This window comes from Scomber japonicus, chromosome 2 (genome assembly GCF_027409825.1).
Source record: "Scomber japonicus isolate fScoJap1 chromosome 2, fScoJap1.pri, whole genome shotgun sequence".
Classification (NCBI taxonomy): Eukaryota; Metazoa; Chordata; class Actinopteri; order Scombriformes; family Scombridae; genus Scomber; species Scomber japonicus.
In genome coordinates this window covers 24931582-24947630 of record NC_070579.1, presented here as the reverse complement: position 1 = coordinate 24947630, position 16049 = coordinate 24931582, and the positions used below count along the sequence as shown (strand labels likewise).

At 38.3% G+C, this 16049-nt stretch overlaps 2 protein-coding genes across 2 annotated transcripts in view; one reads left to right on the top strand and one right to left on the bottom strand.

Moving 5' to 3' along the window:
• Positions 1-13277, top strand: part of ntn1a (netrin 1a) — a 61139-nt gene extending 47862 nt beyond the window's left edge. Inside the window, 2 exon segments of the mRNA XM_053335210.1 lie at positions 5322-5396; positions 9859-13277. Of these exon segments, the coding sequence (XP_053191185.1) occupies positions 5322-5396; positions 9859-10187 (404 nt within the window). The 3' untranslated portion in view covers positions 10188-13277.
• Positions 13278-13568: 291 nt separating this feature from the next.
• Positions 13569-16049, bottom strand: part of stx8 (syntaxin 8) — a 41017-nt gene continuing 38536 nt past the window's right edge. Inside the window, exon 8 of the mRNA XM_053331860.1 lies at positions 13569-14341. Within this exon, the coding sequence (XP_053187835.1) occupies positions 14277-14341 (65 nt within the window). The 3' untranslated portion in view covers positions 13569-14276. The remainder of the gene's footprint in view (positions 14342-16049) is intronic.

The following is a 16049-nucleotide window of genomic DNA, read 5'->3' as shown; positions in this document are numbered from 1 at the left end:
CGTATAGAAGGATGATGGTGGATTTTTTTTGGGGCCTTGTCTTGGATTTCAAAACCTTGTCAGAGTTACTTGTATCCTGTGTGCGCCTAAACAGGCAGCCCTGACCAGATCCAAAAGTAGCCTTAACATTTGAATCCCCCTTCAATAAACTTAATTAATGTGTTATGTAGAGGTGATCTGATCTGATCACCCCAAGATAACTTTAGTGCCAAATGTAAACAGGATGTACATCTGGTTTGTAAGGGGACCAGAACTATAGATCTATCCCAGGGGCCCAGATGCATAAAACTCTGTGTAGATTCATGACTAAAACTGTGTGTATGCACAGAACCAGAAAAATGCATACACATTATTTTTGTCAGATTTATAAAGCTGTGTGTACATATGATTCTGTTTTATACATCTGAATCATTGTGAAACTAAGCACATGTGCATAAGCTTCATTTCCACTCCCACAATTAGCCATAAATGGATGAAGACGCCCTGAACCAGCTTTTCATATCAACATGATGCCTGCTCCACCTGTCTGTACACCTGTCAATGGAACAAACTAGAAATAAAAAATGCTGTTTGACAGATTGTGCTGCACCGGCAAGATTCTCCCACAGCAGAACAGCTGTCTTTTTAGTGTCCATATTGTTAATTCATTACTTGGACTGTAAATCATTGTCAGCAGTGGTATGTCAGAAAAGTAATCAAAGATTAGTTTGCAATGCTCATATAAACTGACTTTACAATGTGTCTCACCAATAAAGATAAAAGAAAATTAACAGCAAAACAAAATGCTGACTTATGTATAAATTAAAATAATAATAATATAATAATAAATGTTACCCTTTGATTGGCATTTTACAAATCTGTGTGTAAATGCCAATCACACAGTCAGTGCAGCTGGTTATCTACACAGTTTTACTAAATGATTCCTCAGACCACTTTAGAATACATGTATGCCTGGTCTAAAGAGTGTGTGAGGTGCGCACATTCTCACTGCACATTTTGTTTTATAAATACTGTACCAGTTTGTGTGTACCAGGAAATAGTGTATTCAGGCTTTTTGTGCATATGCATTGTTTTTGCAACTGTCCAAATGCCTTTAACCAGAAAGGAAATGTCATCTTAATTTGTGAAATTAAAACCAAATACAAAGAAAATTCTCCTTGAAACTTTGATGTTCAGTGAATAAAGCAGCTTGACATCTTAAGTGTATATGCACCTGCTTACCATGACCCATACATTTTATCTTGTAGAAACGATTACTTTCAGGGAAGTGTTAATCATTTTATAAAAACTTCTAAACTAATAGACATCTTTATGAATAGATGCACCGCAATTTTAAAGCATACAAGCTGTAAATCGACACATAGGAATTTCTTCTCTTACTAATTCTCTTGCTAATTTAACAAATCCAAGGGAACACAATACTTGCAACCTATGGATGCGCATGAATAGAACTGTTGGACTTGTGATAGTATCTGCATTTTGCAAGAGACAATTATTTGTGAAATGGGACACTCATACAATTAGCATCTGTGTGTAAAGAGTGCTCACAAATTGCTTTCATGAAACTGGCCTTTTGACTCCATAAATGTGTACCTCTTTCCTGGCTAAAATGTATAATTGTTAGCATACCAGCCCTGTTGTGTAATTGTCTACAATTTTATAACATATGTTTGCTTGATTTGCATTCCAAAAAAGCTTCTCCTTTCTTATTCCTGATTATTGCTATGTGTACCCTAAATCTCAGGCTAAACTCTTTATTTTGTCTCCTTGTTTGACATGTTGAATTGGTCTTTTAGGGAGATATTAAGGGATTCTTTTTTTATCTTGATTCTTCTGAATTCCTTAGTTGCCTGTTGCAGTTTAACAGGTGATTTGATATAGTAAATCTGCTACGAATCACATTTTTGATTGAAATATATGGACTTGATGTGTTTTGATCATTAAGATTCCTGACTCATTTCGGTTATGGTACCTTTTACTTGATGTGAAGGGTCAGTAAGCAAACTAAACAAATCCAATCCAACAAAACAAGTTTAACAATATGTTACTGTATTATTGTCTACTGAGGCTAGTTTTGTTTCCCTCTATGTGCACTGTAAAGTTCTGGCCCACATACACAGATCTGTACAGTACCGTATCCTATCGAAGGAACTTTAGTAAGAAGCATCCCAAATGAAAACGATTAGCTTAAAGGGTTGTACAGCACTTTGATAGAAAGGCCAAAGGTCCACCTCTCAGTTACGTACTTCTCAGTGCTCTGAAAGGCAGGAAACAAAGCGCTGTAGTAACTACATCTGCTCAGAACACCCAAAGCACATTTTAGCTCAGTGCTACAGGACTGCTCCCACTTCCCCTGCCTGTAATATGCGCACAAAGGGAACATTTGTCCTCACGGTAGGGGACTGCCTGGCCCTAAATGGGAATCTTGGGGTTCTCTCAGCGGGGCCCAGAGCTGTGTCTCAGGGGTACACTAATGGGGAACGAAAGGCTATCAAAGGGAAGTATCATGATGGCATCAAGGGGGGTTATGAGAAAACAAAGCGTCCTTTCCACAGCTCCCCCTTCTATCATTTACATGGTAATCAGGGCCAGCTCATATACTGTAGACTCCTCTGTTTCATTTACTGTGCCTATTTTTGTTACGCTCTCTATTTACTACCAGCAGCACCAGCTTTGTGGCCTTGCTAGCCAGCTCGTGAGGCTACCAGCTTAGGGCTTTTTGCTGATTTGAGGGTTTTGCTTAAAATCCTGGTCCTCCTCCTCTTCTTCTTCTTCCCACCCCCCTGATAAACTTCACTCCTGTCTTCTTCTTCTTTTTTTTTTTTTTTTTGGTCAACCTCTCCACCCCTTTGCTCTCTACCAGTATCCATTCTCCCACCTCCTTCCTTTTTTTTGGGTGCATTTTTTCTTGTCACAGTGTTCCCCAGGCAACCTCATTCAAATAGAGTATAAAGGAGAGTAAAGGCATGGAGCAAAGATCTGCTCACAACAATGAAGTTTGTTCATATTCAGGCTGCCTGAAAGCTCCAATGCTTCTTCCACAACCCCATCACTCTCCTCCACTATACTACCAGCTGTCCATCCATCTCTTCCTCCCTGCTTTTCTTTTACTATACTCATTATACCTTGCAGCACTGAAGTGTAAACCAAGTCAGTACTCTGGATCCAATTTCTGCCAGTTGGGAGAGGGCTAAGAGCAGAGAAAAAGAAGAAAAAGTTTGTGTTTTTTTCTATGATTTGGCCTCACATCATGTTATTTTGGCGCTCACTGTAAGTGGCTGGCAGTGTGATAACATAGCATGGGGCAATCACTGACGTTACATACTTGCTGGGGCCAGAAACTGGAGGGAGGGATGTACTGTTGCCTCCTTCACCTCCTGGTAATCTATCATAAAAGTTGATGGCAACTGCAATATCCTCATGGATCTGTTTGGACAAGAAGCAAGGCTTGTTTTAATACACAATTCCCATGGGTGCCAACAAAATGATGTTGATGGGGGGGGGGGGGGGGGTGTACATTTTTTTCCTAGAACATGTAGACTCACTGGTGTCAATATGTTTTCGATTTAGAAACTTGCATGTCTTATGTATTTGCATATCTTGAATAAAGAGCTGTCTGTTATTATAACACATTATTATATTATTTATGTCTGTCCACTGAGTAGCTGCATAATTTTCTGCACAGTAAAATTATCCAGATGGTGAATGAAGCTAAAATCAATTTTTAGTGCTCGCAGCTACCTCAAAGAGTGTATGCATATACATAAGAGTCACAGCAGAAGGCCGTAGAGAGATTTGGGTGACCCCTTTGCCTGCGTTAGGTATTTATTGTTCATAGCTCCAGAGTGAACACCCCTCCCCACCCAACCTCCGAAAAAGTGTCCTCTGCCTAACGCTTCATGGATGGCTAATTTTCCCTTCCTGACCTCCCTTTGTGTGGCATTGACCCCCTTCACACCCCTACCCTTCCACTCCCTTGAATAGCTCCCGGCCCCCAGTGCTCTTTCTCCCCTGTCCACACTGCAATGAATGCAAAAGTTTGACGTGGTCTTCTGTGGGGCCTTGAAGTGATCCCAGGTTTTTGGGTTTTTTTTTTTTTTCAGGAGGTCGGGGGCTAAGGTGACAAGTGAGGTGAGATTTGGAGGGAGGTGAGGGGGTTGAAGTGGGTGGAGGGTGGTCTGCATAAGTCTGACTCATTCCCACAGTCTGACAGGGAATAAGTGCGAATAAGTGCGTCAGCTCCATTCAGAGGTCCTCACCATCAGACATGATGGGTAGAGGGTAAATTGCTTCCACCACAACTAACGCCCACACATAATTACACTGCAGTGCATGAGTCTTTGCAGTGCATCACAGTTAAACCAGTGTGTCAATCAGTAACCCACAGTATGTTGCCATAAAGTGTCATTATGCATAAACAGCAGTCTGGACCAAAAACTTTGAAAATGTTAAAACTTTGACATACCTGCTACAGCTACACAACTTTCACCAAAATGTTGGCTCACGTGAGGAAAATATTTCATGCACTTCCACGTGGTGTAAAGTATGAAGTTCATAACAGATTTGTTTTTTAACTGTACCACTAATTTAACGCCTTAACGCCCGGCCTCTATGGTTTGTTTAAATTTTGCATTCTTCCCCATTCCTAAACGTACAAATGTTTTGAAATGCATCAGATTTCGAGCCTATAACGTGATTTCAACATATATTTTGTGCTGTTAACATTTTTCTATGTAATGGAATATTTACTTGATTTGTTGATTTTTTTGCATTACAGTGGATAACCTCTTAAAGGTTTAGCATTTTGTTGATTCTTTATTTTGCAATAGAAGCAATAACGAGTGGGTGAGATTTTTTTTACATGGAGAGACATTTCAAAATGTCACTGTCTATATTTCCAAAAAGTAGAGCAGTATCTCAAAAATGATTTATGGGTTCTTTTGGGTGATTTTTTTTTATGATCAGTAGGTTGATAAATCTGTGTTTTTGGAAGTCTTCATCAGAGCATGAAGATAATTAATTTCTAAGTAGTTACATGTAATTGTTTTTGTGTCATTTTTTAAAATCTTCATATATTAATTTTTATTTATCAGACTGTCAAATTATGTATTTAGTTTCATTAGTTTTGTGACCTTTTTTTGGCTAATGCTGAGATCAATTGACCTGATTTTAAATAAAAAGTAATTAAAAATCATACTTGCATATTTCAGCTTTTGCTTACACGTGTTGTAGGCCTACATAATTTTCCTCAATTAATTAAAAAATGAAATCATATTCCTATATGTATATAATCAATATTTTCTCCCGTCCTCTGCTTACAGACTGTGACTCTTACTGCAAAGCATCTAAAGGCAAACTGAAAATCAACATGAAGAAGTACTGCAAGAAAGATTACGGTGAGTCAATGGATGACACACAGCTCATTTAATGACTTGGATTAACATTGATTTTTACAGGAAATCTTAAAAACATGTGCTCTAATGGAAGAAACACATGATTTACTTTTTCATTGACTTGGCTCAGGTAGATAACTCCAACATGTTTCTCATTCTGCTATTGGAAAAGGAATGAGTTGGCAGGACAAACAGAAAACAAGAAACAAACAAATCATATGAGAAAATTCTGATAAAAGCTTCCACTGTAATTTGCTGTATAAACAGTGATAATATAAATTTAAAGGCATATTCTCATTTCTCAGTTTAAAAAGTGTAACATTTAAAAAGAGGAAAGATTCACTGATAAACCTTTGAAAGTGACCAACCTCCTGACTGGACTGTTTAGCTACACTTACTGATCCTGCCCAATTTTTTCTTTGGGATGTGCATATGTTTATCCATTTATGCCTCAGCCCAGTATATCTCCCCATCTCATACATGTCAGTCTAGCTTTCTATTCCTGGGGAGCTGCTGTAGTTTACAGGGGAGGCATTTTACTGATGGCTTACTCCAGCTTTCAGGGGACAGAGACAAAGGATCAAACAGAGATCTTCAAGGAGGAAGAGAGAAGCAGACAAACACAGAGGGGAAAAAGGAGTTTGAGAGAAAGGGCAGGATAAAGAATTAGGCTGAGGTGTGTGGTGTGTGTGTGCGTGTGTGTGTGTGTGTGTGTGTGTGTGTGTGTGTGTGTGTGTGTGTGTGTGTGTGTGTGTGTGTGTGTGTGTGTGTGTGTGTGTGTGTGTGTGAGAGGAGGGTTGTCTCTGAGCAGGCATTTAAGACCCAAGCGGATAAAGCAAAGGCAGTGTGACGGACAGTGGGTGCTCTCTATAAGAGATCCTCATTAAGGCGGCCCACTTCCCCCACAACTGATGTGTTTCTCGCTGCATTCCTGTGACCGTCCGTCCGCCACGCCATTCAAGGTGTGGATAAGACGTATGACCTCTCCCCTCTTCCAATCCCTCTGTCTCCTCCTCTGATTGAAGTCAGGCTGCTGAACCGGTCAACCAAGCAGCGGCATCCTGCAGCATACCTCAGCAGCTTGACGGACAGGCCTGGGCTTTGTTCTGCAGGGATTTGTAGGAGTTAGGGGGTCAGCTTATAGACACCTCCTCTTCCACCAATGCCTATACGTTGCTGCTGATGTCCTGAGAATAGCCTCATCTGTGAAATATGTACCAGTTCATGCGTGAATGCATTAGCTACACGGCTGCATTTATTTCTTTGCTTTGGTCAAATAGCAGACAACTATGCAGATCTACAATCATAGATAACAAAAAAAAATGTGTCAACAGTTGTGTTAAACCTACCAAATGATAACAGCAGGCAGCATCCAGTGGAGGGTGGAGAGGTAAAAAGAGACATCAGGATTTTCTGCTGTTGAGCTGCAGTTACCATCACTCAGCACATCGCAGAGTACCCTCATGTACAAACATCTCCCAAGACAACCTGGAAAAGCCCGGAGAAGGCTCCTGTCTAATTTGGCATGTGTTGTGCGTGTGAAGCGTAGAGGATCTGCTGGTACTGATGGCTGAGATAGTATGACTCAAGGAAAGGGCAAATGGAAGTTCCTCTTTTGCACCCATGGATGCGTGTATATTTGCAGGATAGTCTTATAGAAAGAGCAGAGTTGGAGGGAGGTATGGAGAAAAGGCTCTTGACACTTAAACTTTGGGATTCAGTGGAATTTAATTGAATAAATGTAGAGAATGTGTCTTTTCATTATTTTGTTGAAAACTATGTAGTTATAAACATGAACAGAATTGGCCAATGAGCCTTGTAATATACTGTAGGCCATAACAATGCACCAACAAGATAGTAGTTGTAGACAGACACATATTTAATGTATTACTATACAGCAGTCCTGTACTCATGAGAAACACATTTTGAAATATGTGCCATCTAATTACAGTAAATTAAAAAAAAACATTACAAATAATCCATCTATCCACCAATAGCTTTACATCATCTTCTGGGTACAGGGTAATTCATTTTTGTCTCATCTTGCCTTCAGCAGGGAGGCTTTGTGTGAGTAATGTACATGAGAACCACAAAAAAAGTTCTTGTCATGTCCATCCAGTTTGCAACATCATATCATATTCAAGATCCATAACAGACCAGAACAAAATCTCAGTACAGTATTTACTACGCCGAGCGGATCAAAAAGTCAAACACAATGTAAATCTACAGGATAAGTTCAGAGCGAGAGAAACAGAATCAGAGCTTTGGACTTGTTTTGAAAAGATCAGCAGGGGAGCTGGGCTCCATGCTGCGTTGGGAAACGATGCTACAAGCTTCTGTGGTTGCTATACAGATGCATATAAAGAACCACAGGAGGGAGCAGGGGGTGCAGGGAGGGGGTGGAAATGTCTGATCTTAGCAGAATACTTAGGATAACTACTCTGAGCATTTCAGTGTCTGCAGCGTACAGTTGTTGTTGTTCAAACACAAACAGAGAGAACAGCACCTGGTGACAGCTGGTAGGTGCAAGGTGGTGCAGAGGTCACCATCAGGTCACACACAACAAGCCACTTAGACCCTTTTGACAAGGCCTAAGTAGTAAGTAGTAGAAGAAGTACAACGATGAAATTCACTAAAAATAAAAGAAAAAGGAGAAGACATATATATATATATATATATATACAGTACCAGTCAAAAGATTGGACACACTTTCCCATTCACATCAATGAGACAGTGTGTCCAAACTTTTGACTGGTATTGTATATATATACATATACAACCACACAAGTACATTAACTGACATAAATGTAGAAAATGTGGAAAAAAAAGAGATTATAAGCACATTTCGAGTCCTCAGGACAATCGTAAACTAAAAGCAGCTTCATCACGTTTCAAAACTGATACCCCGTACAGCAAGAATACCAAAAAATTTGTTTGAAAAGAAAAAAAAAAGTTTTCGGTTTTCTGAGTCAGAAGGTTACCACGCAAGGTTTTAGCTCTTCACAATCCATTAAGTGTGAATCCCAAGGCAGTGATCCAGTATGTATGGAACAAAATCTGCCCTGGATACAGGATATACACTTTATACTTCCATAACGTTCAGCCCCATTAACTACATGCTGGAGGTGAAACTAATGACCCTGTTACATAGTGCCTCATTGCAAAAACTGTTCCATAAGTACAGGAGAAGTATAATGGGACTTAATAGTGATCTGGTCAATATAATACATATTGATACATGCTAGGTAAGGATCCATGAGAGGCAAACCTATTTCCTTCCCCTCTCTGAGGACTGCACCAGTTCATTCATCATGTGATATCACTAAGTGTCTTTCAAGCTAACGTCTCTAACGTCCCTACCCTGCCTCCTAATCACATTACAAATCACCCTGCTCTGTGAATGGTAATGGACATATGGAGCTGTATAGTAGCCTATATTATAGCTAGAAGACCAGCCTTTTCCACTATGGATAAAAACTGTATTTTTATGCATGTCCATTTAAGGACTTGCGGTACCATATTGGCTGGGGTAGTTTATTAGGTGCCTACCATGTTTTTCCATGATCTTATCATTTCTCTAATTGACAATGCAGTAATACTTGAGTTAGTACTGATGCCTGATGTCAGAACAGATTTTTATCAGACTTTCTTTCAATTTTGTTTTACTACATGCAGTCATCCATTTAGGACATGGATAGTAATTTAGAGGTGATTTACCCTGAAACCTGGGTACCAATTAATGAGCCAATTGTGGTTTCTGCATAGGTGATAAATGTGACCAACAGCAGTTTCATTTAGTTAAGACTCTTTATTGCATTAATGCATTGCAACAAAAGACATCCTAAATCTAAGCTTTTAGGGATGCCGAGGCCAAGTCAGTCAGTCCTGACAGGAGGTATCAGAGCTCTGGATGCTCTCTGCAGCAGCAGGGTTTCTAAGCTTGTGCTTACAAAGCCGGACAGAGTCTGCTGATGTTTGGATACTGGCCACAGTCGGAAAAAGAGCCAGTGTGCATGGAAAAAATAAGACCCTTTCTTTCCATGGTGACAGATTTGAATGTGGTGGTTACTTTTCAGTGAGAAGCTGATGCAGCAAATTGAAGCAAAGAGCAAGTTCTCATTAAAATAATAAAAATAGCTGTATATAACCATGCAGGAGGGTGGTGGTTAGTTGACCTACTGTATCTTATTTTATTATGATGGTAAACTATCTAATGAGAGAGAAATTTTATTAGAAAAGAAAAGAAAAAATCCTCAGTAGGCTAGTAGTATTTTTTGCCATGGATTACCATGGTGCGATGTGTAACGGTTGCTAGGTTGTGCAGAATGAATTACACAATCACTTGTGGACAGACTGTGAGTACTTTTGAATCTACGTCTAAGGCATTAAACTAAAATCTCACAATTGTCTCATGAGTGTTATCTCTTTTCCTTTTCCTTTCTTTAATTTCAACCTCACACTGCAGCTGTCCAGGTGCACATTCTGAAGGCAGACAAGGCTGGTGAGTGGTGGAAGTTCACAGTCAACATTATCTCTGTCTACAAGCAAGGCGAGAGCCGCATCCGCCGCGGGGACCAGTTCCTGTGGGTCCGTGCCAAAGATGTGGCCTGCAAATGTCCCAAGATCAAGCCTGGGAAGAAGTACCTGCTGCTGGGGAATGACGAGGACTCCCCTGGCCAGAGCGGAGTAGTGGCTGATAAAGGCAGCCTGGTTATCCAGTGGAGGGACACATGGGCACGCAGGCTCAGGAAGTTCCAACAGCGTGAGAAGAAAGGCAAGTGCAAGAAGCCATAGGTGGAAAAGATGGAGAGGATGCTGGAGAGGGAGAGGAATTCAAGAGAAAAGCTGAGCGGGTGATTTAAAAAAAAAAAAAAAAAAAAAAAGTGGAAAGAGAGACAGACAGGAGACTATGGACAGAGAAGAGACTGTTTATGTCGCTGCTTTTTTGTGTAGAAGCATGAAGAGAATTATTTAGGATGATTTTTTTTTCTAGTGAACTTTTGTTGAAGGAGCTCACCTTGCAGATTTGGTTTTATGGTTTATTTTACTTTGAGATTTGTCTCTCTTGTGGATTTGCCGAATTTGCACCTATTACCAGTATATAAAGTTATTTGTGTTCATTTTCTTTATCTCAGTATGAAATCATTATATTTTATGTTTTAATTTTATGGACATTTTCTGCTGGTGCAAAAATGACACAGAAAAAAAACACACATCATTACCACTGCAATTTTGCCTCTGCATGGTTTTCTTATTGTATTCTTAGCTGAGAAGGGAGCTTGTTTCATCAAAAGTCTTCACTGATCTGAACGAGGCAGCAATATTTCCTCCATTCAGAATTGTGCCATAAAAAACTATTGTTTCTAAGCCACTGAAATGCCAAGTGCATTTATCTGTTAAGTTGTTGAGAAAAGTTGCCATTCCTCCCTTGTGTACAAATGTAGGTATCTGCAACTCAACAAACAAGGAATATGTCCTACATTTTTAGCAATTACAACTTTTACAAAGCGTTAGAATATGCAAGTGATAGAAGAGAACCAATTATACAACACAGTATTGATTACTAAAGCATTTTTAACCTGATACATTTTTTGGTGGGTCAGTATTTGCACAAACCTACATGTGACAGTTGTCATTTGAGACTGTAATGTTCAATTCAATAACTGGTGCTTCTGATAGTACTAAAGTTAAATTTGCCTTTTTTGGGGAAAGGACATAATGCATTTAAAATCACTGATCTCATTTTCAGTACTTACAGTAACTGAAGTTTTTCTTTTGCTTTTATTTCACAATTCCCAAAAGGAGTTTAACAACTGACATACAGAAGCCAGGCAATTGGCCAGCCATGTCAATTGTTATAAAAGTCCTATGAAAATATTCACAAAATCATGAGATGCTCTTACGCAGAGGAAAATAGAAATAAATTGTAATGAATATGGGTTCTGAAGTGGCTACAAAATACATCAAATGTTGTTTTTTGGGTTTTTTTTTTTTAATTCTACATTTTACTGACAACACCACTCATGTTCTACCACAAAATGATTAAGGTTAATGAATGATTATTGTCCATTGTAAGGTCACTGCAGAGTAGATGCAACATTCAAGTTGTATGGGTGAAACTACTGCACTGCAGCAGCGGGTACAACATGTTCTCAGAGGATACAGACAGAGGTGCATATATTATTTCAGAATGCAGACAGTAATGTATTCCTTCATACTAGCTCATGACTAACTTTGTGTAATGTTTTTAGCATAACTTTATGTATGAATAAGACAAAGGAAGAAAAAAAAATTAAATGACTCCTGCCTCTCACTACAGTGCGGATGGCTACTGCCTGCTAAATTTCCATGTAAGACAAAATTTAGTAAGATATTTAATTTGGTTTAATCAGTTACGATTGTAGGAAGCAAAGAGAATAACAATGAAAATAATGTAATTTTCTTACCTTAGGTGACACAGACATGCATCCTTCTTGTGCAGAAAAATGGTCAACAATTACTTAAATAATAAAAAAACAAAAAAACATATTTTTGAACTCCACCATGCACTTGTTTTCATCATTGAACAGGCCCCTAGAAACCTTCCAGATTATGTGTTCGAATTCCTACTGTGAGATTGTACATAAATACCTTTACAGTCCACGCACTTTTGGAAACACAATGAATGACTGTACATTCACAAAAGGACACAGTGCGACCAGTCCAGAAGCTGCAGTCTCCCATTGACCTGTCACGTTCATTCGCTACACTTCAACACTTGCAGAGGGAGAAATGGGGGGAAATTGCAATCACTTTGACACTGCTTGATTCAAACCACATTGCTCGTTTATTTGTATGCAGCTCAGCTTGGATTTCTCCAAGGAATGCGTGATAAAAACACTGCTCAGGTTTGTAAAAGCCCACAGTACATTTGATTTATCATAAACTGGGGTTCCTTTCAGCCCATCCTGTAAACTACACTTTTAATGTAACTTGTAGTTGTTGTCTCACAAAAATCACATTTTGCACCTTTTAACTGTTCCCCAGCATAAATAACTGTAAAAAGCATTATAAGACATGTTTCTAATCCAATGAACTCTCCTGTTTTAAGCATTAATGTTTTTTATTCCACTTTCTCAGAGATCTTCATTAGTCATTTGAGGAATTTTCTGAATGAACTGAAATGTCTCCTAGATGATGACAAATTGGGAATGCAAGAAATCACCTGGGCTTAGTTAAATGATACAAAGAACAGATGACGTTGTTGTTCAAGAACTCAGTATTCACATTTTTCTCTGTACAATTGATCAAATGATTGCGATATCAGTCCAACATGATGCCACATGCTGGTTGCTCTGCCAGCAAAGACAAAATATACTGATGATGACAACAGTATATTTACATGTTCTTAGAAGTTCCTGCCTCTCATTGTTAATCCTACAACATAATGTCAGTGTCTTTTGTTTGATTTTTCTGTTTGGCACAATGTAATCTGTAATCACACCTCTCTAGTCTCTGTAGCCTCATGCTGTAAATTTTAGATCCATCTCCTGAGCAATGGTTTGACAAGCTTCCCGATGAAATGCTACACACATACCTGTCAAAGCATTGCTTTGTGTTCATACTATGAATTGTAAATGTTGTTTAGTTGTCACCATTGCAAAGACTTTTTGCAGTGTTGTTTTACAATGCGTACTAATATATTATGGTTATTATATATGAATATATTTAATGACACAAGACATGTGGATTTTATTGTCTTTTTCAACTTTGTTTTTTACTTGTATGTGGTTGTTTAGATCGTTGCCATTAAAGAAGGAAATAATAACTACTGAACATACCAACCTGGTAGAACTAAATTCAGATTTTCAGTTGAAATAAACTCTTGTTACATTGAAAAAATGATTTGCCTCCTTGCTTTGACTAAATTGATTTCTATCTATTTATTTATTAATATAATTAAATTTTAAAGTCAGTTTTCTCCATTAAAATATGAGCACTAAACCTGGGCAGCATTTGCTTGAAAACATTACTAGTACACTATATAACAATATATACTGTAGCAGGCTGCACCATTATGTTGAAGCTTTGTCAAAGGTCCACCCGAGCTAAATATCATGTTGCAAAACACTTCAATCCTCCAGAGTGAGCCCCGGGCATAAACACAGACAGACAGGAGTCCAGGGACTATTAACTGGAAATGTCATTTATTAGAAATTACAATCTGAATTGATTTACAAGGAAGGAAAACAGCCATGTCAGTAACACAGTCGAGGTGTTTGTTTTGGCTGAAAGCTGTTCTATAAACATTATAAAATCCCAAGACAAATGATAACATTACAGCTGCTACAGTAATGCATGGGTAAATATAAGTGAGTGTGAATATTGCAAAGCTTGTGGAATAACTGTACCCAGTGTGAGCCTCAATCCACTCCACAGACAGACTTATTAAAGGAAAGCTCCGGCTACCTGTGGGAAGTCCTACTGTTAGGTCAACATTAGTCAAATGAAAGGCTAAAAATATTTTTCAAGATGCTTACAAACAATCTAACAGTTTGATACATAGTTGATTTAATAAGTCAGACACCATTAAACAGGACAGTTTGCACCTTTAAACATCATATATTTTTTTTAAAAGAAACAGCTTTATTTTGGGATCACCAATGTGTTTCACCCAACTGACAAGATTTTGATGTGCTGTCTCACGCACCAAAGTCTTTATTTCACATCATATTGGAAAGTCACCAGTGACCTTTGTGTGTGATGAGCAAGATTAGACAAAATAAAACCATAGGAGAGAAAGTGTTCCAGTGTGTATGTGTGTGTGTGTGTGTGTGTGTGTGTGTGTGTGTGTACAGCTGTAGACATCCAAAACAGATCCATGACCACTGCCATTTTCTTCAGCTACACAGGCCACACGGCAACCACTATGATTGCTATAAGAAGCAGAACAATCACCACCAGCATCCCTGAAGGAGGAAAGGGAAAAGCAAATAAGTAAGACATAGTAAGGCCCCAGATAAAAGAGAGAGAGGGGTACGGTATATGTTGTCATCTTAAGGGTCAGCTAAAATTGCATAAAAATACCCAAAACACAGTTTGAAATCTAGGAAGTATTGTCTGTTTTCAAAGCCTGATGTAACTTATTCATCTCTATGCAAAGGACAAACAGAAAGTTATATATTTTGTGAAATGTGTGTTTCAGTATTAGGTAAGGTATTCTGTACATTTCAAACATTTGAGAAACTGATATAGCATTGTGCAGATTTCTTGTACCTCGAAGTGGTCCAAGTCTTGATCTGGACTGGAACCATCACTTCTAATGTAATGAAAATATTTCTTGCCTATGACTGTGTCTCAGTTTGGAATACCACTTAAGAGACAGAGGTAAATGAAGGGAGAAAACAAAGAGCCCCAAAATTCCTTAAAAGGAAATTTTTAAAGTCTATTTCAAAATATGAACTTGTATGCACAAGGGGGAAAAAACATTCAAAACTCTCAGGACAAGTTCTGTAGTAAATACATTCAATTCATTCAATTTTAAAAGCGACTCTTGCCTTGAGCAGTTGATACAATTCATTTAGCAGATGCTTTCATCCAAAGCGATGTACACAAGAGTTAATACAACACAAGCAAGGATCTATACAGGAGATAACGTGAGTGAGTGCCACCAGCTTCAGAAGAAGACCACTGATACTCAGTAGTTAGAATTATAATTTGAGTATTTACTCAAGGTTTTTGTCTTAATTTTACTTTGCTTAAACCCTTTGTGATTAAAAAAAAAACTTTAAAAAAACCCCTTATCCTTGACTTTAAAGTTGAAAATTGAAAATGTCAAGCAGCTGAGTAGCTCATACCTGATTTGAGACAGACTCAGAGAGAAGGAGGGGAATGCAGCAGACACAAGGGAACAGACTTGGAAGAGGTAAGAAGCCTGCATACCTCACTACTAATTTTTGAAGTTCTTGATCTAACGCAAGTCCCAAGTGTATATGCCCTCACAGTATATCACCATTCTTCTCTTGATGACTTAATGCAATTTACATGCGTTCAAACAGCCACAAAAGCTTTATTGCCACAGATTGCACACTGCGATAGGCATATGTTTCTGATTCTGCTTTGAGAGGATAATCATTGTTTTTCACTGATACTATGGAAGCAGAGAAAAAAATGTGCAAAAGCTCACTCGCACTTCATCAAAGAGCTTTACCCTCAGGACCTGAAAATATTACAGTTTTTTACTATAGTCACCCCCCACCCCATCACCCCTCCAAAAAAAAAAAAAAAAAACCTTTGTGGTGAAAATCCTGTGGTAAAATGTTTAAACCTTTCAAAAAATGAAAATAGCTTTAGAGTTCAATAGCATTTTATTTAACATAAAACTAAAATTAACTAAAATTAAGGTTTCACCCAAATACCAGAAGAGTACTTATTTATTAACTATCTAAACAATGACATGGATGTTTTTGTTGTTGTCTTTGCTAAAAAAAAAAGCAGGAAATGTAATCTGAGTTTCATCAATAAGGGCTGATTAAAGCTATCAATATAAGTTATCAATATTTTTAAATTAGCAATGGATAACAAATTGTAATGTGAAAGGTGTCACGTATAGAGATGAATAGATAATCATATCCCAAATCTGCTGTTAGGAGATACAGAGGAACTTGTATTATATTT